The 23,872-nt window shown below is 33.8% G+C and overlaps 3 protein-coding genes across 4 annotated transcripts; 1 reads left to right on the top strand and 2 right to left on the bottom strand.

Annotated features, from left to right (window-relative positions):
• Positions 1-10,588: 10,588 nt before the first annotated feature.
• Positions 10,589-11,596, bottom strand: LOC143915542 (protein FAM177B). Its single transcript, XM_077436239.1, has 2 exons — positions 11,333-11,596; positions 10,589-11,263 (listed from the first exon to the last, which is right to left on the bottom strand). Exons 1-2 carry the CDS (start codon positions 11,552-11,554, stop codon positions 10,976-10,978), a joined length of 510 nt encoding a protein of 169 aa, XP_077292365.1. The 5' UTR covers positions 11,555-11,596; the 3' UTR covers positions 10,589-10,975.
• A 1,048-nt stretch (positions 11,597-12,644) lies between these two features.
• LOC143915089 (uncharacterized) lies at positions 12,645-16,674 on the top strand. The gene is made up of 12 exons (XM_077435517.1): positions 12,645-12,758; positions 12,841-13,151; positions 13,232-13,413; positions 13,554-13,709; positions 13,790-13,923; positions 13,997-14,260; positions 14,332-14,587; positions 14,669-14,789; positions 14,860-15,006; positions 15,103-15,251; positions 15,488-15,582; positions 15,656-16,674. The coding sequence occupies exons 2-12, from the start codon at positions 13,014-13,016 to the stop codon at positions 16,339-16,341; spliced, it is 2,328 nt and encodes a 775-aa protein (XP_077291643.1). The 5' UTR covers positions 12,645-12,758; positions 12,841-13,013; the 3' UTR covers positions 16,342-16,674.
• On the bottom strand, positions 16,587-23,437 carry LOC143915090 (upstream stimulatory factor 1-like). 2 transcript variants are annotated; one of them, XM_077435518.1, is made up of 7 exons: positions 23,306-23,437; positions 21,070-21,122; positions 20,904-20,990; positions 20,506-20,658; positions 18,864-18,970; positions 18,565-18,767; positions 16,587-18,485 (listed from the first exon to the last, which is right to left on the bottom strand). In XM_077435518.1, exons 1-7 carry the CDS (start codon positions 23,350-23,352, stop codon positions 18,329-18,331), a joined length of 807 nt encoding a protein of 268 aa, XP_077291644.1. In that variant the 5' UTR covers positions 23,353-23,437; the 3' UTR covers positions 16,587-18,328. The 2 variants fall into 2 exon arrangements, with proteins under 2 accessions (XP_077291644.1, XP_077291645.1); XM_077435519.1 differs by lacking the exons at positions 21,070-21,122; positions 23,306-23,437 and adding an exon at positions 20,733-20,815 and having other exon boundaries at positions 20,904-20,959.
• Between the last annotated feature and the right edge of the window lie 435 nt (positions 23,438-23,872).

Here is a 23,872-nt window from a genome sequence, read left to right as displayed (position 1 = left end):
AAAATTATAAGAAATATTTCATCGCAATATGTATGTATATGATTACGTAAATAACAAAACATTAAATGCCTTGAATATTTTAATTTCAAAGATGTTAAAAAGTTGTTTAAACTTCGAAGGAAACATGATGAAAACTTTTCGTCTCGCGAAACTTTGAAGGTCGATGTAATTGAGTTTTTTTTAGAACTAACCATTCTCAACAGATTCTTCTTAAAAACCATTGTGTATTTTTAATTATATCATTATTTCTCGTTTAAAAAAAAGCAGTTTTACCAAAAATTCAATATACATTTTAATTTATTTTTAAATATGAAATGAAAATTCATTGTGTATGTAAGTTTGGAACAATCTTTCAAAGTTACTTATTTTTACTAACAAATGTGTCATTTCATAAACTAGAACAGATTGTTTAAAATTAACAAAAATCATATTGTAATGTAACACCACCTCCCTCTAAACGAAATTTTTGAATTTTAACCGTCATCTACATCAAGCTATTTAATTTAGCTAGCTCAATTCATTTTCCATATATGATATTTGTGTATGCATATCCCAGATTGACATATTTAAGATTAAAAAAAATATTTATCGTTCAATCCAGTCTGAGATAAAACCCCATGTAAATAGTTTTTTGAACTTTCCTATCATGCCATAAACACTAACGTTAAATAAGTTCATATAGTATTATAATATTATTATAGAATTACTTACAAGAAAAATAATGTGTAGAATACGTAGATACTGGTCACTGAATCAGTACCTCGTGATATATGTACATATGTATAGACAATACATCACAGCTAAGGATATCGCGATTGAAAAAAATCTCACATCGTTGGATTAACTGGAAAATTTCTTTATATTTTTCAAGGAATTATTATAATTTATATAATGAAAATTACTTTTTAAACAAGAAGGGAACGATAATATTGATTGTAATTATTTGTACCAAATCAATGGACACCTAATATTAGCGTTGAATACATTCTATGCACCGCGAAGACCAAAATTATCCCTCTAGATAGAGGGAGAATTAGTTAATTAAAAAAATAGTGAATGTGCTAAGGACATGTTTTACATAGATTGAAAATAGAAGAAGAGAATGTTGTTTGTTATATTTCTGATAACTTTTAGATACTATTTAATTCATATGTGCTACCAATACGACCCATTGGAAACTTGCCCGCCCCAAAAAGATATTGCCCTGGTCAAAATCCAAAGTAAACTCATGTAGGACTTAGTTTTCTAGCCTAGAAAAATTCATGAATAAATGATTAGGTTGGCACGCTTGAGTAGAATGAATAATGAGATTGTTAGCATTTAATGTGACACCTATTTCATTGTGGCTCTCCGAGTAATAAACAATGTTATAAACCGCCTATGTCTCCTGACAACCAGATCCTACACTCATTACTAGAGGACAGATACTCATTAGGGCAATGACAAATAACAATACACGTTCCAACAGCACTGTTAACAATAACCATACTCATTACTAAAGGGCGGATAGGAAGCGTGCTTTTTCCAGAAATAAGGGCGTTTTGGGTCTATTTACAAAGCTAGAGTGCAAAAAAAAAAGGTTCTTCATAAAATTGAACAAAGCGCAGCAAACAATTAACAATGAACGGCACGCTTCCGGTCCTACCTCTACTCATCACTAGTGGCCGGACCCACAGCGCGCCGTTTATTGTTCAATTGTTGTAAATGCTTTGTTAAAGGTTCGCCGAACCATTTTTTTGTACTCTAGCTTTGTAAATAGAGCCAAACCGCCCCGATTTCTGGAATCAGATCACAGATCAAAAATTCCAATTGGAATTTATAGTGGACCGATTGTTGTCCACTATATCTTTATGTTTATTTTGTATTTACCTTTTTCATTTGTTTTATATTTGTAAATTTCAATTTCTTCTTATATTCTATCTTATAACCTTTTCCAAATATTTTGATACTATAGTTTAATTATGCAATGTACTACATATTTTGTCATGCCTTTATTCTTTACTTTTTAATTTGTTTTCCTTATCTTTTTCATTCTTATTTTCATTTTTAATCTTTTTCATTTTTGTAAAAATCTATTATTGGACTCGGATGTTACATATATTATTTATTTACTTTTTGTTTTTTTATACCTATCTCTGTACATCCTGTCTGTTGATTTTTCAATTAATAAAATAAAAAAATAAAAATATCGAATTTTGTTTAATTTTCTTATGTACTACATAAAAATTAAAAAATAAATATTTTACATATGTATGTACGTACATAACTAGCATTTTCGATTCTACAGGTATGTATTTTACATATTGGTTTATTCATACAAATTTTTCGCCAAATTACTCCCCCTTTGCAATACCAAGCCATATAACAAAATATGCATATGTATATATTTTAATCAGCTTTACATATCATCCCCCATTTCCGGTCAACGAACGGAGAGCCGTTGTCCGAGTCGACCGCTGTGGTGGGGGTAGATGGAAAGGGGGGGGGGTTAGTGGGTGGTGGTGGGGGCGACTGTGTGTGTCGCATAATTCAGGGGTGGGGGTAGCGGCCGGCGGGCCACGCCCCACCCCCGCCGCCGGCCAATCATGGCCCTTTAGCTCGCGGCCGCCCCACACTACACATGCATATTGATCTGCGGCGGACACCCCTATGAGCCTCTCAGTGTGTGTGCGACTCAACTACACCCTGGACCAAAAGTCACAACACCCAATAGATACATTTCAATAAACAAGTAGCAATATTCATTTATGTTTTTTTATTATATTTTTCATATGCATATGTACATACAATAGTGCCATGATAGCTCACCCCAAATCGACACGGTAAAAGTCGAGTTTGTGTATGCTTGTGTATCGATGTGTATGCTTGTAACGATCAACAAATTCGAACTAGCTGAAATTGAGAGAGAGGAATGGGATGCTGATTTTATTACAACGATCACAACAATTAAGATATAAATTGGCTAACTTGAACAGACGGTTGATTTGGATTCAATAGCCATCCATATATTGCTAGTAACGATTGGGCCAGGTCACTGCCCTGGTACTTCTTTTTGAGCCAGGTCGCCGCCCTGGCACTTTGATTGATATAAACAGTGTTATTCGAGTACAATTAAAAATATTTCATATTAAATTTTGTATACCAAATATTATGAGCTAACATTTGTTGACATTTCTAACATTTGTTGACCACAACCGAATAGTAATCTGAGCATATTTAAAACTTAAAAGACGTTTAATGCAATGTATGGGCTTTTTTTATCTAAAACCACCCAAAACTTCGAAAGAAAACATTCTTTGAACTATTGACCATACGCACTTGAGGATAAATAAAATAAGGGAACTCAGCTTAAATAAATATTCATCTCTAAATTGTTAAAATTTAATAGTTTTTCGACATATACATACATATGTGCCCATAATTATGAAAGTGGTCTTAATCAAGAAAAAAAAAATTTTAATCAATTATATATTACAATATACCGATATTAAAAAAAAATTCTTGACTTAGACCACTTTCGTAATTATGGGCACATATATGGTTTTAACATTGATAAAAGCAAATGTTGCTATTGACACACAAACATGGGTTTGATAAATCAAAGATGTTGAATGGTGCAGTGTGGATGTTTTTATAAAATATAAAAAAAACGTCATAGTTTCAACAATTAAGAATATTTGTTAACCATCATTTGATTTTTTTATAAATATTTGAACTACGAACATTAAGATACATATATATTTTTTAATTAAGGAAAAAAGTGGGGGGGAGGTCGTCAAAATTAAACACCACCCTGGTTATTTTTTATTTAGCACTGCACCACTGGATAAACCTATGTATAATCTTCAAGTAAATCGATCAATACTTAAATTCCGGGGATTTGAACCCACTCAAAAATTGTTTAAATAGTGAGCTATGCTGTGGTTTTTATTGATAGATGCTAGATTGTGGATTGTGGATGCTGGGTGTGATAACTAGGGATCGATGCAATTGCAAATAACAACAGACCGTTCCATTAATGTCCAAAGCAAGAGAGGGAGAAACATGGTTTTTCAAGAAATTAACAATAGCGCACCGAGCCTTAGCCTAATTCTAGTGATAGCTATAGGGTGGATGGACATTAGGGCAGTGGCAAATCACAATACACGTTCCAATAGTGCTGAATGCAAGAGTGCTAAGAAGATATTTTTCTGCGAAGTTAACAATTGCCATGACGCCTCAAAAGCATATTGCCCCAATCACTCTCCGCTGTCTACTGATAAGTGATAACGTAATTATACTGGTCAAGATTTTCAAAACGGGTGTTATATTTAAAGCCCGGACCCAGAAGGTGCCGCGTATTGTTCAAATGTTGTAAATGCAGTGTTAAAGGTTTGCCGAACCTTTTTTACAAAGGATTTACAACAATGGAACAATGAGCGGCCCCTTGGCTATCCTACCTCTAATTATATTTCAGTGCAAAAACGGACACGTTTCTGTTATACAGACATTTTGCAGAAATTTTACTTTCCATTTCCATTTTTTTCCGGTGCAGAATAATCCCAAAACCATTTCAATCGGGGTTTCCCAAACTTTTTCTTCCAAAGCCCACTTAACTGTACAAGCGTTTTCACGGAATACCCTCCGTAATTATTTTATGCGGTAATATGAAAAATATTTTTCAGTGTATTGATTATTTAACAGTGTATTGAAAATGATTATTTAACTTTCATTTTTACTTTATTTTCTTAAAGAAAGAAGGTGAACTTTCATAGAAAATAGAACTTTCAGAATAAGAAACAAATATTTACATAGAACACTGTTATTTACAACTGGAATATATGTCAATTTCATTATATTTAAACAACGAATTAATTAAGTTTAAAAACACTAGTTTTTATTAAAGATTTATCGTGTGTAAATAGAAGTTGCTAAAATAATAAAAACTTAATAATATTTGGTAATTCATGTAATATTAAATATGTGTGTATAAAATAAATAGATAAATATGTAATATAAGTAATTACATGGCGGTAAAGTTTGTTTGTAAAAAAAAGAACAAATTTGAACGGCTACTATGCTCATAATGGCTGTAGCCGCAATTAAACAGTTTTAATTTTCGTGTGCTTATTGCCCGTGAAAAGTGCTGAAAGTGCGAGGAGTTTGTATTGCTCGCAAAGTTTACAGTGTATGAACTGTTGAAAAATAAATTTATGGCCCATTCTGTAGTCCCGTTGGGGCGGCCACACAATACGTATACGCGACCGCCCGACACGAAAAGGCGTAAGGGACGCAAATGGACGGTCGCTTACGTCATTCTGTCGTGCCTGTCCACAGGTAAACGGAGAGGGTTATATTTGCATGCATATACATGTGCTCTTGTAAACTTGGGGTAGTTGTAGGATTTCTCTATCCTCCTTTCACTGTTTTGGGGTTTTGGCGGCACATTGGTGTAGTCGACACCCCATTAAATGCATTATTTTAAACTAAAAACCATTATAAGTCTACAATCGATTATAAACACTTTTGTGATGCAATTTTTTTTTAAATACTAATACTTTAAGTAATATTAAAATATTACATAATACGTACATATGTAGTGAACAATATGAGCAATGGATAAAAAACAAAGTTATATCCAATATCACATACTTAAGAACATACATACATACATTGGTTTCTTATAAGATTTTTTTATTTATTGTAATATCTAGAGGGCAGATGGTCATTGGGGCAATATGCTTTTGGGGCGTTATGGCTATTTTTAACTTCATAGAAAATCTTTTTTATGCTCTCTTTCATTCAGCAATGTTGTAACATGTTTTGCTATTTACCAGTTTCCCAATAACCATCCTCCCTATAGTAATAAGTTATTTAATAACTTATTAGTGAGCGGACCCAAAGCGTGCCGTTCATTGTTCAATTGTTGTAAATGCTTTATTAAAGGTTTGCCGAACCTTTTTTTTTTTGGACTCTAGCTTTGTAAATAGAGCCAAACCGCCACAATTCCTGGAAGAAGCACGCTCTCTATCCGTAGTCTCGTAATAACATAAACTTAACAATAATATTGACTCGTTTACTTCTGTTTAATACGTCAAACCATCAATATTTCCACCTTACACGATCAATATAATAAGGTATCGTCAATAATATTGAGTATGTAAGATGGCTTATACAATCAAGTGAAATCATAACTAGAGGTAGGATAGTCACAGTGCTATCCATTGTTCCATTGTTGTAAATCCTTTGTAAAAAAGGTTCGGCAAATCTTTAACAATGCATTTACAACCTTTGAACAATACGCGGCACCTTCTGGGTCCGGCGATTAATCATAATAATTAAGTGTAACAATTTTTTAAAGAAATTTCGCCAATTTTTTATTTTATTTTTTTCTTGCATACATTTCTATCTATTTTATTACACACATTACTAGTCTTCGGCAGTAGGGTATCCATTTCCTAGGAAAATGGGTCAACTATTATCAATTACTATTGTCCTACAAAGCTAGAAAGAAAAAAAAGATTGACAATAGAAATTGACCTTTTTTTGGGCAAAAGCATCCTGACCGCCTTTCCTTACACATCACATACATTACCATGACAGGAATGACCCCAATGCGACAAATATGGTTATACTATGTTTGTACATAAGTACATACTAACAATGTCAAAAATTACAGTACAATTATATACAGAATACAATAGAGACATCTATGGAAAAACTTTGATATATATAAAATCTTCGATAAATATATTTTGACAGAGTATGTAGGTAGCATATTTATAAGAATCAACAAATTCGAGATGCTAGAAACTCAAATTTGCGAGAAACTGGGAGGAAGGATACCGATTCTTCATAAAAAGAGAGAGCTTCTTGACACGATGAAGCACCGTACGATGGAATACTTTGTTCACATTATTCGCGGCTCCAAATATCGCCTTCTACAAACAATCATAGAGGGGAAAATAGAAGGCAAACGGTGGCTTGGAAGAAAAAAGCTCTCTTGGCTCCGGAACATCAGGTCACGGATGAGACTCGGTCGTATTCGGACATGATAGGGAGGAATTCGCACGGGCCATAAACGATATCTGCCCATGGTTGTCGTCTACATTCGAATACGGATTCGGCATTAGAAGAAGAAGACTTAGTTTAAAATAAATGTATTCAAAGAAATATAATGTCATATATTTCTCAAGCAGATATTTAGTCTATTCTCGTATGTGATCATTTAAATTCGGCCATTGCGTAGATCTTCAAATTTTCAATATCAAATATATATTTTTTTAAATGTATATTCAACTAACATATGAATTATACATATATAGTTAAATATAAATCTTTCTTGTGATGGCAAACGGGCAAGGTGACTTGAACGAAGAACGATTAGAAAATGATTAGAGAACAGTTTTCGACTACACCACGCGCCTTATCTAAAGCATGCCTCACAATCGTGAGTGGGGATCAAAGAAGCTCGACAGGGGAGGACGGAGGGGCGGACAGGGGTGGGTGGCAAGAGGGGGAGGGCAGGAGGAGGGCCGAGCCCCGAAAGCCTCCCGCGTCAAGCGAGACTCGTGGAAATTATATTAAATTGCCCGGATCTGCTAACCCCCGAGTGCGCGCGCGAATTTATGTTTGGTACACAAAGGTGAGACAGCCGGCCCCGAAACACCCTGTCAACTGCCTGCTAAATTACACACACATCATCGTATGCCGCCCACCGCATCCGAACAGAGGAGCCCTATCCCCTTCCCCTCATCTGGGGCGTACGCCCTCTCGCATTCTGACGATGAATTATTAATCGCACGTCAAGGAATGCGCTCCCGAATCGCGCTCCACGATCCATTCCGAGTACTAACTATGACCTTTGTTGATGATGAATCGATTTGCGAACACCCAGGTAGGATGGCCTAAGTTTTTTTTTTAGTTTTAAGTATGATAATGAAAACTAATAAAAGCTTGTAAAAATTTTATGCGCCAATGCAAATAAACTTCAATTTATTTGCCAAGAAACGTATTGACTAATGAGGCCATACTATTTCGTTATTGGTGCGATAGTTTGAACCGTGCTCAAATTTGATGCCTTAATGGCCCATATATTCGGGTAACTTTCAAGCTACTTACAATAAGTAAGTCATAAATAGTCACCGGACCCAGAAGGTGCCGCGTATTGTTCAAAGGTTGTAAATGCATTGTTACTGGTTTGCCGAACCTTTTTTACAAAGGATTTACAACAATGGAACAATGGATAGCACTGTGACTATCCGGTGTCTAGTCATAAATTAAAAATAGAATTCATTTGGGATTTAAGAGAAGTGACTAGTACAAATAAAAAGTACATTTGATTTGATAGCAATGACTAGAGGTAGGACCGGAAGCGTGCTTTTCCCAGGAAACAGGACATTTTGGGTCTATTTTCCAGGAAATAGAGCAAACTACAAAGCCAGAGTGCAAAAAAAAGGTTCATCATAAAAATTAACAATGCACGGCGAACAAAAAACAAAGAACGGCACGCTTCCGGTCCTACCTCTAGCAATGACTTCTACTACTCTCAGGGCCGGCCCGGGGCGCAGGCTGTACAAGTGGTAGCCCGGAGCGCCGGCCTCGAATAGGGCGCCAGCACCGAAGGGGGCGCCATTTACTCATCATCGATTGCGAAAACACAAACGATTTTCGAAGTTAAGCACCGTTTCTTTTTTTTCATAAATATGTATGTATGTGAATTACACAGGCCATTTTTTTAATATTATCTCCATCTTGTTTATATAGAATGATACTTCTTCATTACTTTTAGCATCTGATATTCAAGGAGACCCCAATATTGAAAATATAAAAAAAAATGTAGAATATCTTAAAATATCTGCCGTTTCGTTCACCGATAATATAATTGATGCGGAATTTTCTTTTAAAATGAATTTTAAAAGAATATTTGATTGCTATATTTTTTTTTTTTAGTGGATTGGTATATTTTAATTTGTATTTCATTATATTAACTTACTAGCTGAACCCGGCATGCGTTGCAATGCCAGAATAAGGCATGCAATTCCCGTTTCGAGTGATGGTTGAAGCTCAACTAACGTAACTGGTAACGTGGTTACCAACGAACACATTTCCTTGACTACACAATGACGATTCAAACTTTCGCGTCGGTAAAATCGTAATTACAAATATTATTATTAAGAGGTTTTTTCACAGTAAGCTTCCCGGACTTGCACACAGTCCGACTGCTGTACTCTGTGAGGTGGGTTACATGCCATCTCGCTTGCACCAACACATTTCGCGTTACAAACTTATACACAACGAAAGCATTTAAATTGCAATTACCGCTCGAGTTAGTAAGTTTAGATAAAAAAAAATATTGAGATAGAAAACCAATCCTTATAAACGTGGTGAAATAAAAAATTTGCCAAATAAATGCAAAATAGCACGGTAAAAAAAATACATTTTCGACTTTTAAAATTCGCTAGACAATTAATTATAAGTATTTTAAAGCAATGAAATATCACAATCAATAGGAAAAACATCTAACTATTGATTACAATACTCACTTTGAGCACAACAATACTAGATTTTGAGTTATAGACCGCAAAAGCCAAAAAAATGTAAAAATCGCGCATTTTTTTTAAACGCTCATATCCCGTAAACGATCATTAACCAACAAAAATCATTATCATATTCGAATTCAGTGAGTCAAAGTTAGTACAGATTAGTTAGTCTCCGCTCTGGTAACTCAAAAACATGATTTTATGTTACTCAGTGTTATTTTAGATTTAAAAATGCAAGCGCCGCGAGCGTCAATTTACTGCGGTAAAAGTAAACCATAAACGTGTTTCGATTCAAATAAACAAATCTTCCAAAAGTGGCTTTCATTATTTGAGATTTATCAAAATGAAGAGAAACATAAAAACCAAAATGGAACTTTCCATTTTTTAACTAAATATTCTCTTCAGACAATTATCCAAAACTGTTATGAATGTTTTTTTTTCAAACATAATTATTTAAACTTTGGAACGAAATCTGGTGACAGTTCAATTATTTGTTTTTCTATGTGAATATAAATCACATTTTTAAAAATGCTATTAATTTGTATCTCCTAACTTTCATTACATATGTATATCTAAGAACACTTTTTAAAAAATGGTAGGACACTGATTCGGAAACGTTATTCTAGAAATTTATAGGATTGAATTGGCTATCAAAACTAAATGATTAAACAAATTTAAAAACCGTATGGACAGATGATATATCGAATGTTAAAAAATAGGAAATAAAACATCGTTCCAGTAATAATATAATTTTTTAAATATTAATAAAATACAAAATATGTGAGTACATAATTATTTCATTACACATACCCATATATAGAGTTAAATTGTATAAAAATTTTGCAATATATTTTTTTAGGAAGCAGTAGAATAATTGATTTAATAACTACTAAATTAAGGACCAAATCATTTCTAAAATTTTATAAAAAAAAGCTTGTAATGAAAGTAAGAAGAGGTTAGTAAAAAAAAGCACATACTCATATTTAGCAGCATGTATGTACATATAAAAAGCTAATTAGTATGTATGTATGTATGTGCACAGTTCTTAATAAATTATAATAATTTTAGGAAATATTTATATAATACAAATAAATTAAATTAAAACGAAAATACATATGTATGTAATTGTTATGTACATACATATGTGTAATATAATAGTCAAACTTTACGAAAACTTTGGGCATATACATAAATTAATTTCTTATTTCTAAAACGATACAAATAAATTATACAGTTAAATGCAATTTTGCATGATAAATGATTTCACATATGTACATACAAAGAAAAATCTAAAAATACAATACTGCAATAGAATTTATAATACAATTTTTGAATATATCACAATAATATTAGAGATGCAATGCGAATAAATATTTCGACATTAAATAGAATATTTGAATATTAGATAATATTTCACATTTCGACGATACAGCAATAAATATAATTCATTCGCATTATAAAGCAACGGGTTTATCGCTTGGTGGGTTTACTGTGGATGGTTGGATTGTGACCATAGCAGTGCCATTTTCATTACTAGTAGTGATCCAACCGGCAGATTCTTCTTGTTCCTTTTTCTTAGCCGCTTCGAGGCGTTCATATTCGCTCAACTCTAACTGGTATTTTGGTGTTGTGATATGAAGAAAATCTGCCAAACCTTCACCAACATAATCACAGTATTCTAAAGCTTTGTTTCCACTGGCCCACGCATAATGCAACAGCCAAGGTCCCCAAGTGAGGTTTTTCTAAAATAATTTGTAAACGTTTAATACATTGTTTTGATATATAAAAATTAAAATATGAGCAATGTATACCGGATTGACAGTTGTTTTGTTATCTTGCTCGTCAGTTTCTTCGTCGCTGTATTCTTCTAATACACCATCACTGCAATGAATGATTCTTTTTGGAACACGAACTTGTATTCTAGCTGCTCCATCAGTGTTTGGAATAGTGCCTGATACTAGGCCGTTTTCTTGCAATGGATTCTCCATTGTAGAAATTTTAAATTTTATACAGAGCAGAGAATGTTGACGCATCAACTGAATGACGTTTCAACGCAATTGTCAAGTTTTGGCTGTAACAACTTAAAAATCAGCCATCGCAAAAGACATCACAAAAATTATTATAAATGTTTTAATAAATCATATAATAAGAGTGACTAAAACTTTCTCAGAACATTTTTTTATATAGGGTCCATTTAGCACTCTGGACTCCGACCCATTCCAAAAAATGTATAAAGTTTAAATCAGAGTACTATGAAATTATCAGGGCTGGTATTTTCCCGAAATTTCAATCCCTAAAAAATCTGAATAATACATGACATACATAAATACGATATAAAAAAAATGTAATTGAGGTGACTCGTTTTCCATTAAAATTTGTACAAAGTTTTATTAGAGGCGTCATGAAATGTCACAATAAAAGTAAAATTTTTTTTGAAAAAAACAAGCGGGGTGACTCTTATATTCAGACTGGATATCTGAGAGGTTCGCTGAGATGTTCTGTGATCGAGATTTTAATGACTTGTGTGAGATCGCTTTTTGCATAATAATCCGTTTACAATTTGAAACAGTAATGCAAGTGTTTGTGTTTCCATAAAAGTTTTGTAAATAAAATCCATTTTTTTCGACTTCCTTTTTTTCTTTCATTTTCATTTTATATCCGCTGCTCTCAAAAGTTTTCCGGCCCTACTAAACTTGACCCCCCACAACTTGAGTAGGCCCTCATTCATAATATAGGATGTTATAAAAAATATTAATTATTATAAAAAAAATGCGCCACAGATGAATTTTGAAAAACCTCTTATAATTCCTTATAATTCGAAATTTTCTTTTGAAAAATTGAGGTGCTTTTCATGGTAAATAAATTATTTCGCACATTGCGATCGCACAAACGACAATCTTTGCCATGATAATCGCGAATACGGATTATCTGGCACTCGAGTTCTCGATAGTACAATATTTCGCGTGGATAGCTTTCGATTTATGGAGTTTTTGGGTGCCAGTTGTTTCTTGATCGAGATTTTAGATCGCTTTTTGCGGAATTTTTGCGTTTAAGTCTCTGGTCCTTGGGCTAGGCCATAACTAGCTCCCTTCCCCTGTGGGAGCCATATATGAGATATTACCTATAGTAAAAATCGATGTTTCTAAATTTGAAAACCTTAATTTGCATAGAGAAAAAACAAACAAACATTAATCTTTATTCAGTACATTTTTTTTATTAATCCAGTAATTTACATAAGTAGCGATTAACTGATTTATATTTACATATATGTATATATATAGATCTTACCCAATATACCTATCTGTATTTTTTTAATTAGATAAGCCGCTCAAAAAGTCACCGAGTTGTCCAAGTGACAACTCTAACCTCCAAATGTCGCGTCACACTGCAGATGACGGATGAAGCTATACAAACGCTCAGCGACTGATTTTGCAACCAAAAAGAAAGAAGATAGGCCATAATTCAGCGATCGAGTGAAACGAAGAAGCTGTCATGGAGGCGGAAGTGGTATCAGGGGTGGAGGGTCAATCTGTATGCCGAGCTTGCTTATCGCCTGCCTCTGACATGTGTGACCTCTTCGATTCAGGTCACAAGTTGGCCAGACTCCTAATGAATTGTTGCGATGTGAAGGTTTAATGAAAATAATCACTTTTCCATGCAGCTGTTTGAACTTTTCCATCGACAAATCATCATAACCTCGCTGTTTTCAGGTGTTTCGGGACGACGGGCTACCGAGCCAAATGTGCAAACAGTGTGTCGTTTTGGCTACGAGTGCATTTGACTTCAAACACAAATGTGAACGAGCCGACTCTAAGCTCAGGAGCTATCTGATTACTATCGACGCTGTTGACATCAAACACGAGCAAGACATTCTATCCAATGAGACTGCCTCGTTAGTATTTGATACACAAGTCTATTATTACAAACTCGGGTTAAAGATTAATCACTGATTTATTTTCAAGTTGGTTTGTTATGGACGAGTTTGACGTTAGAATATTTACAATGAATTAACATATCTTACTTTTCTTACAGGGCTGAAAGTACAAATGATAATAATGGAATATGCATATGTATTTTGTGTAAAGAAAAGCATGAAACAATGGAGAGTCTACTCGAGCATGTTATTCAAAGCCATACAACTGGTGCAAAAATAGAAACTGAAAAATTTTCTTGTGAGTTGTGTAAAAGGTAGGTTAAAGTAATTAAAAAGATTTGTTTTAACGATTTTTTTCTATTGTGCAATGAAAATTTATATGTATTTCATTCAGACAATACTCATCCGAATTTGATGTGAAAAAACATCAAGTCTCTCATAAGAAATTTTTAGTCGACAATAAATCTAATACATGTCCAATATGTAGAGAAGAGTTTCCGAGACATGATATCCTATTGAGGCACATGGGTCAGTTTTATTTTTTTTTTAAATTTGAAATTATGATATATTTCATCCAAATTTTCGTTTAATACTATTTTAGGTTATCACATTGAGGATTCATTCTTCGAATGTACGATTTGTAATTGTTTTTTTACGACGAATTTACATTTAAAGCGGCACGTGAAAAGGAGACATGAATCGGATGATTATAAAATGTCCAAAAGCATTATTACAGCAGATATCAACGATTACGGAAACTTGCCTATTAAACTTGAACCAGACCATATATTTGATAACACAATAATTAAATGTGAAGAAAAGGATGCCGATTCAGTGGATAATGATTTAGTATTGGGCTCTGATGGTAATTTTTGATTTTCTTTTATTTGATCAATCAACAACCATTAAAATAGTAAAAATTATAATTTTGTTTAGATTTTATTTCTAACATCACTGATTCGCACTTGAATTCTGAATATATGAAGAACTCTCCTGAAAACGATTACGATATGACTAATTCTGATTATGAAGACAAAACCGAATTCTCCAATTTCATAGATGCTAATGAAGAAATAGAAACATTGAAAATACCGAAAAAAAAGAAAAAATTCAAAGGAATGAAAATTAAATTCAAAAAGAAAAATAAAAACATGTGTGATAATGATAGCTTAAAATCTCAGCAAGTTTTACGGTACATGTTATCAAATAATATAATTTCGAAATAGACAGTCGATAGGACTTCTTATTAATTCGACTAACAATTGAATTTTAGAACAGAGAACATGTCCAATAATAAAAAGCGGCAAACTGGTGAAAGATCATTCTTGTGTTCGATTTGTGGCAAAGGCTATTTCAAACAGAATCATCTCGACAAGCACATGGAAAATCATTCCGTAATTATTTTTGTTCTATAAAATTAGCAATTCCAACTTGACTGATCCACTAATTTGCCTTTCCTTACAGAATGAACAAGTTAAAAAACAGCTTCACGTTTGTACAATATGCGGAAAAGTGGTACATCACTCTAATCATCTACTCGTCCACATGAGAACTCACAAAGATAGAAACGGACAACCACTGGCACCACAAAAAACTGATCCTAATAAAAAAGCAAGTCAATTTTAAAACCATTGCAACGACTTTTATTCACACAGTCAAATAGACCTCAATCAGTCTTAATAATCAACATTATTTTTATATTTACAGCTAATTCTCTGCTCAATGTGTGGCAAATCTTGCAGTTCACGGTCGAATTTAGCCGTCCACATGCGACGACATTTAGGTGTTATGACTTGTATTTGTAAAATATGTGGAAAAGGATATCCACGTACTACTGACCTTACTCTTCACATGCGGTAACTTCATTCTCATGTTTAAAATAAAATAAATATTTACTACCTAATAAGAATGTAAAAGGATGAAAAGAACATGGGTTAATGAAATTAGTAAAATATGTAGGGTGAAATGGATGAGTTGCGCAAAACAGAGACGAATGAAAGCATATTGGAGAAGTCTTCATCCAGCAGTAGATGGTGAATGATGATGATGATGAAATCTTACTCTAAAAATAATACAATTTATTTGTTTACAGACAACACACTGGTGAACGTCCATTTGTATGTACGCACTGCAATAAAGGCTTTGCAAGATCAGACAAATTGGCTATTCATATGCGAATACATACTGGTATTGTTCTATAATGCAATTTATTAAAATATATATTTGTTTCGTATATAATGAAATGATTTTAATATTGCAGGTGAAAAACCGTACAGTTGTCAAATATGCGGCAGATCTTTTGCACAATCGAACGACTTGACAGCACACAAGAAAAGAAACAGTTGCAATGTAAATCAAAATTCTTCCAATTCCCATTCTTCAGATTTGTCCATAACCAACGCGAGCACACTATCTGGTGAAAATCAACTAATGTTCTTAGCCCAAAACAGAACTGCCGACATGTTACCTGTCGACTCTTCTACGTATTCCAAACTGTCCGTGAAGAATGTTCAATCGCAAACAGTAGACGCCAGCAAAACGAGAAGAATTGGTAATAGTAATCAACACCAGAAAATGATGGGTGTGACGCCTAGTGGCCTGGACACTTTAACGGGAGAAGAAGAAGACTTGATAGCGTCGGTTCACACTCGCGCTTTAGATTTAGCGACGGCTGCAAACAATCTGCTGGTTGCGTCTGCAAACACGCCCAATAACAGGGTGATTGAATTTTTCAACGCCGAATCTATGGCAGCTAGGAGCGTCAGCGATTTGGTTAGACAGAATCTGATCGTTCCGGATATATTAACCACTCGAGCTATTGAACTCGCCAACGCTAATCACAGTATGTTAGCAGCTCATCAACGCGGAGAGTATGCAGACTACACCACGGCAACATTGCTACAAAACCTTTCTAATGTACAATCGGCACACTTTGATACGAGATAAGATTAAAAGAAACTTATGAATTTATTTTATTTTAAAGATTTATTTTTATTTTTAATCAAGTTTAATTAAACTGTTATGTATTGCTCGGAATATTGTCATACGATGTCCAAATAGAAATATATTTTCTTATATATTATATGTACATATGTAAATAGTCTTCCAAGTTTTCCTTTCAAATTCGATAGAATTTACTGCCTTATTATAAATGTACAATGAATGGGGTTTGCAATAAATATACTAATATTGATTTCATCACTCACCAATTATTTATTAGATTTGATGTTATAAGTCACTACATATTTTAGAATAGATGATTTATATTGAGTCATTTATGAACCACCTCATGCACGTATAAGGGAAATTCACAACTACAGTTCCAATATAACGATAGTTTGATGATTTCCTCCATAAAATATAACCTATACATATAATTTCATTATTGAATAAGTTACGAGCCACTTTAAAAGGCACATCAATAAAGTGGAACCAACAAATCTTAAACAAATCTTGCAAACCTTTCATTAAGAGTTGACCAAGAGAGAAAATTGCACCCTCACCAAGCTCTCAAATTTCAATGACAATACCTTGTGTACATCATGACTAGAGGTAGGATAGCCAAGGGGCCGCTCTTTGTTCTGTTGTTGTAAATCCTTTGTAAAAAAAGGTTCGGCAAACCTTTAATGCATTTACAACGTTCGAACAATACGCGGCACCTTCTGGGTCCGGGCATTAATCATGACACACAGTGCTCTACACAAGTAATATACACACATTTGAGATAACAAATAATAGTGCTACTAATGTTTTAACGAATCCATGTAAAGAAAACCCCACCGACATTTCAAATACCGGAGCTTGTTAGTTTCATTCATAAACCAGATACCAATTAGGTATGCTCAAATACCATAAATTTTATTCAAGAAGGTACAATTTACTGATTGGGTCAACAAACTTATATGTACAAATATTAAAATCGCATTAGAACTGACAATTGCCGTAGAATTATTTTTAAAAATTAACTATAATCATAAAAGACTCGTACTATACATAGATTTTGAAACGAAATGGTGATAAATACATCAATAAATACTTATAAATATATAATATTATGTTGTGTAAATAAAAAGTCCAACGAAACATGGTAATACAAAAAACATGATCTAACAAAAAAAAAAACATCAAAACAGTAAAATCATCACACTTACAGATAAAATAACATATTACAACAGTTCTATCATTTCACTGATCATTTAAGTATTACACAAATTAATTTTAAGTGAGAATCATCATTCAATCAAATTTTAAAATATTGCTTTGTAGAATTACATATAATAAAATTATGTACAAAACAGTTGGGCAATATTGTATATGAATAATGGGTATAAGAATATATTCAGGACTTTCATTTAAGCTGTAAACGTTTAAGGTACGTATCATATCAACGCTGTAAACATGCATTAAGCTGTAAACGTTTAAGTATATTTACATATCAATGTTGTCTCGGACTGTAGAAAATAACCAGAGCACATAAATTTACATAACATACATAAATTGTTATTATGCTCAGTCGGGACATTCCTAATTAGTGTACATACATATCTAATATAAATGGACATTTGATGTTATTTGGGGGGGGGGGGTAACAACTGATGAGTGATTGTTGGAGCAAAATGTATTCACATATTCAACAGAAAATAGTGCTTACAACAGATTTTAATCCTGTCAACGTTCACAATATGCTCAACCAACCACATTTCAAATTAAAAATGTACTATAATAGTAAGAGTCAAATTTAACATGATTATATATTTGAACTTTCAATTTATATAACAGCTACCATTCAAAACAACTAACTTTTGTCATAGCGGCTCCTACATTCTTATGCGTTATGTTTATAAAATAAAAAAAATCTCTTATACAATATGTACACATCTCGGGTGTTCAGTTAATTCTATATTGTGGCAAGGCATCTGAAGGATAATACGAGCTATGACACTTCTGGTGGATCGTTGTGTGGTACAATGCCGTTTTTCGACAAGTGATATCTCAAAGAGGCATTTTCTTTCTTCAAATTGGTAATCTGTTGATTGAGCTTGATTATCTCAGATGCCATCACCTCACTGTCCTTCACTGTTTCACTAAGCCTAACAAATTGAATAAAAAAACTTGTATTATTGTGATAAATTTTAAAGACTTAAATACAATTAACAATGCTTTGAATACCTTAGTTGACTATTTTTTAATTCGATGATATATTCACAAGCTTTAGCGAGGATTCCACCTTTGCTCTGGCCTTCTAAGCCAGTTTTATCACTATTGTCAGTACTGGATGGAATTATCTTCGAGAGTCGAATAATCCAATTGTTTATTTTATCCCTGCGTCTTCTTTCTACTTCATTGTGTGTAGCTCTTCGTCTATCATCCCTCTATAAATTGTTTCAAAATGTTACATTGCGAAACTTACACGAGCTTTTCTTATTAGTCTTAGTTTAAATAAAGAATATTTGTAATTACATATTAACCTTTTTAACAATGTTTGTAACTCTTGTATTAGACTCTCTTGGTGCAATTGTTTTCGTTCCAGGTGAAGAATATATCTCACCACTACTTCCAATGACAAATACCTGTCCTAAAGCAAAGGTAATTTTTTAAACAATAGTTTGTTACCAATATTGTGACGCTAGTCGAATATTACGTAAATTTAGTACCAGATTTCGAGACTAGCGACAGAAACTAGATGGTATGATTCCCACATTGTTCGATTCAACTTTTTTTCAATAAACTTATTTTACTATGTATGTGGTTACACGACAATTGGTGCAAGTCCAAAAGGTTCAACGACAAAATGTATCCGAAAATTAGTGCACTGACAAAATGTACCCGCGACAAAATGTACCCGCGACAAAATGTTCACGAGACAAAATGTCCACGGAAATAATGTTCAATCGACAAAATGTTCAAAAATCCTAAATTTTTAATGGAAAAAGTAACTTTTTATTGAATTATATTAATCGATGTATATGGTACTTTTTATCGTATACATTGCGGATGTTATTAAATTAGTATAAATTACAGGTGTTCTCAACCGTACCAACATATTCTTATTTAAATTGAACAATTACATTTTAAGCGAATGTCATTGTGACTCATTGAATATCATTTTAAGATGTCATTGAATTAATTTAAATGTTAGGGGTTCTTAGCCGTATCCAATATTTACTTATTTAAATTGAAAAAAAAAACTTTCTAAGCGTATGAACTGCAGATTACATTGAATTAGTTTTAAATATATAAGTATTAAAATTATATTAACTCACTATGGGCCGTAAACACAAGCTGTGTTTTTAATAAAAATTTCATTCAAAGGCTGTCAACAGAGTGTATGCTTTTAAATCCTTCAAACTTCATACAATTTATATTTTTATTATTTTAAAGTTTCAAACTTGCATCCATAGATATTATACTAGCATACTTATCCAAAATATCGACAAATAAATTTAAAAAGCTGAGAAACTGATCTGATAATTTATAAGGTCGGACACAACTGGAAAGAAGCTGTATTTCAATTTTCAATTTAATTGATAAAAAGGTTTAGGAGCTATGTTTAATTTACAAAATCTATTATTTTTACCATTACTTAGCGAAAAATTCGCACTCATAAAATTTTTAAAGAGTTTCGGAAAACTCAGGCAGTTCATAATGAGTTAATAAAACATATATCGGTAAAAGTCGGAATTCTCGACAGGGCGGACCCTCAAGGCTCGGAAGCGAGGCTCGGTCGACCCGCTCCTGCCTGTTATTGGTTGCTCTTTGGAGTATTTCATCAGGTAAAAGTCGAGTTAATTCAGGGTACGGCAATACTACAGTACTCGCAAAGAGCAACCAATGACAGGAAGGAGCGGGTCGACCGAGCCTCGCTTCCGAGCCTAGAGGGTCCGTGCTGTCGAGAATTCTGACTTTTACCCATATATCAACTTTCGGATAGCATGTAAAAGGAATTATATTAGCAAATTGTGAAGGTGGAAAGCATTTAAAAGGCCAAATAAAATGCAATCAATATCACTTCCGGTTGTAAATCTTTATCAAATTAATTTTACTACTTCAATCTAATATCGAAATTTTAGACGATCTTTTTACACATTTTGGTGTACAAGTTATGCTCACCATTCATTGGATTGGTGATTAGGGTTTGCATGGGCACTGGAGTAGCTTTCTCGATTGTGGCACCTCCTGGATAAACTTCGCCAGGTTCAACTGAAGGTATTTCACTTTCGAGGTCGTCGCTCACACTTAGCAACCGATAAGTGACAGTATTGGCTACAAAGAAAAAACCACATACAGAATTACACACAGATAGTCGTCGCCAATATTATTAATTTAACCCTTTGCACCTGTGTTAATTTCCATAGTGCTTATCAGCATACTCAGATTTATTTAAATTTTCTTGTACACACGTATGAATAGCTCATTCAATCTTAAAAGATAACCACTCTCAATTAAAAAATAGCATTTTGCGCGCATTTTCTATCACTTTTTGATTTGGCAAGTATAAAGAGACTTACGTGGATCCCTAAAATTATATGTGACATCATCTTCTCCTGAATCCAAGAACGCTTGCGATCTCAGGCTTTTATCTTCACTGTCATTGCCTGAAAAAGCGAAAAACATCGTGAAAATATGTGTTGTATAAAGTACAGATACATCAAGCACACAAATATCCAAACTTACCGAAAGAATTTTCTTCCACCATTCCTAGTTCCATCTCGTGATCACCATCTCCACTGAAATTACAAAAGAATCGAATCAAAAAGACGTATTTTTAAAAAACATAATATAGCATCTTTCAAACAGCAGTTGTGAATCAATTTCGAATTGTACAAATGCAGAATTTAGAATATCAAACGAATTTAAAATGTAGGATCCAAAAACACTCATTGTATCCACTAATTGATTTACCTCATTACTTTCATATTTATATATAGGGAATACGTAATGAGAAAAGTACTGGACGGATGGAAAGGAGGTGTAACAATAGGCGGCAGAAAGATTTCTAATATAAGATTCGCAAATGACACAACGTCAATGGTCAGCAATGAGGACGAAATGGCTGAACTACTTCATATAATAGAAATAAAAAGTAAGCACCCAGGTCTAGGGATAAATATAAAACAAAACAAAAATCCTCATCGTTGACAAATTCGAATCTCTCATTAAGGTCCAACGCTTTAAAAGACTACGAGGAAGTCAACTCTCAAGAGAAGGAGAATGTTAAGAAGAATATGAATAGCGAAAACGGTGATGACCAATCTGACAAAGATATGGGTAAACTGTTCTATGTATATTCGAGAAAAACGATAATCCGTCTGGTGCGATCTCAGGTGATCCCAATTAGATTGTATAATCAAATATATGTAGATCAAAACATGGACGCTTAAAAAGAGAGAAAGGGACTTCGATGCCTTCGAAATTTGGTATTGGAAATGAATGCTGTGTATTCCATGAACCGTAAAGGCGAAAACACAATGAAATGAACGGCACGGCACATCTTTGTGGCTTCCAGTCAAGGAAGGGCGTTCCCAGTTCATTGTTAATTCGTACGATCTTATTATTTTGATAAGTTTCTCCTACATTTCCTCAGATATGGGATTATCTGTTATCAATCACTCTCAAGCTTATATCAATACAGGGACAGAATATCACCGAAAACACTCCAGGGGTGATTTTTGGGACTGCGTGCCTCAGGTGCTTGGGTTCTTTTTGCATGCTAAAAAGTATCGGTGATTAAACCATGCAAAATGGCAAAGTTTCGGAAGAATGTAGGAACATTGCCTGAACGATTAGCCTTGTAATAAAAAAAATTACGTTTTTAAGTTACCAGAGTGGAGACCATTCAATATTTACTAAGTTTTAACCACTAAATTTGAATATGACAATGATTTTTATTGGTTTGCTTTCGTTTAGGAGTTAAGAGCGCTTAAAAAAATGCGCGTTTTTTTTCAGTTTTTTGGATTTTGCCATCTGTAAATCAAAATCTAGTAATTCTGTGCTAAAAGTGAGTATTAGAATTAATAGTCAGATGTTATTTCTATTGATTGTGATTTTTATTATTTAAAAATACTTATACTTATTTTTCCGATGTTATATTAAAAGTTTAATTGGCCAGTATTTACTTCACCGTGTTCATAACGATTGGTTTTCTATCTTAAACGTACTAATTCAAACGGTAAATGATTTTAAATTTAGTCGAAAAATGTTGTCATCGAAGTATTTAAAAACATTTTTTTGGATAAAATGTCCTGGTGTTCATAACGATTGGTTTTCTATCTCAAACGTACTAATTCAAACGGTAAATGATTTTAAATTTGGTCGAAGAATGTTGTCATCGAAGTATTTAGAAACATTTTTTTGGATAAAATGTCCCGGTATTCATAACGATTGGTTTTCTATCTCAAACGGTAAATGATTTTAAATTTAGTCGAAGAATGTTGTCATGGAAGTATTTAGAAATATCTTTTTGGATAAAATGTCCTGGTTTTAAATCTGAAAATAATGGTCACCTTACATTTGTACAATTCGAAATATTGATAGTCAATTCAACATATGTCGGTCTACCTCGAATAGGTATCTAGGAAAGTAAACATTTGCAATCTTCATATCAGAGGAAACCTTGGACGTAAGACGAGAAGCTTCAATTGTTTATTGGCTAAATGGGGCAGCAGTGACAGAAGAGATAACAAAGACGGTTTGAGGTTATGTATGGAGTAAATGTAGGTCAGGGGTGGTTTGCAAATTAGAGGCATTGCGGCGGCGCCACTGTCGCCACTCGGTTGACAGGTGAGGGGGCGCCGCCCCTGCTCGCTCGCCATTCGCCATTCGCCATTCGCCATTCGCACGAAAGCGAGAAGCGAAGGATTCGAGTACGAGTACGAGCGTGAGTGAGAGTCGAGTGCAAACGCGGGCTCACCTGTCGTCGAGTGCTCCCTCCAATATGTCAATCTCGATCTTGGCCATGGCGACCGGTCATCGGGTCATGTGAGCTGCCGCACCGCTCCCCCCACCGCACTCCTCTCCCACTCGCACTCAAGCTATGCTACATGCCCGTTCATTTTGTTCTCTGGGTCTCCATGTCCGCATTTATATTTTCTAAATTGGATAAATAGTGAATTTTTACTGGGGATAAATGCAAACAGTATAAATTATCATGTCCCGTCTATAAATTATTTTCAAAATATAAAAAAATAAATTGTAGGTTTCAACCTCAGTTATTCATAAATCGAATTTTTTTACTCCACTTCATCATCATCTACAGCCATTCACCATCCACAGCTGGATGAAGGCCTCTCCAACGCGTTTTCACTCGTTTCTGTTTTGCACAACTCTTATCCATCTCACCACGCACATTTTCCTAATTTCGTCTACTCATCTTCCCTGCTGTCTTCCTTTTACCTTATGGGGGATGAACGAATGAGACAACTGGCATGTTAATGCACGTGTTTATTATATGACAGCTAAAGGCAGAGTGAGTAGCGGC

This window comes from Arctopsyche grandis, chromosome 8, assembly GCF_051622035.1.
Source record: "Arctopsyche grandis isolate Sample6627 chromosome 8, ASM5162203v2, whole genome shotgun sequence".
Lineage (NCBI taxonomy): Eukaryota > Metazoa > Arthropoda > Insecta > Trichoptera > Hydropsychidae > Arctopsyche > Arctopsyche grandis.
Note: the sequence above shows the minus strand (reverse complement) of the source record. Positions and strands in the feature narration are given on the sequence as shown.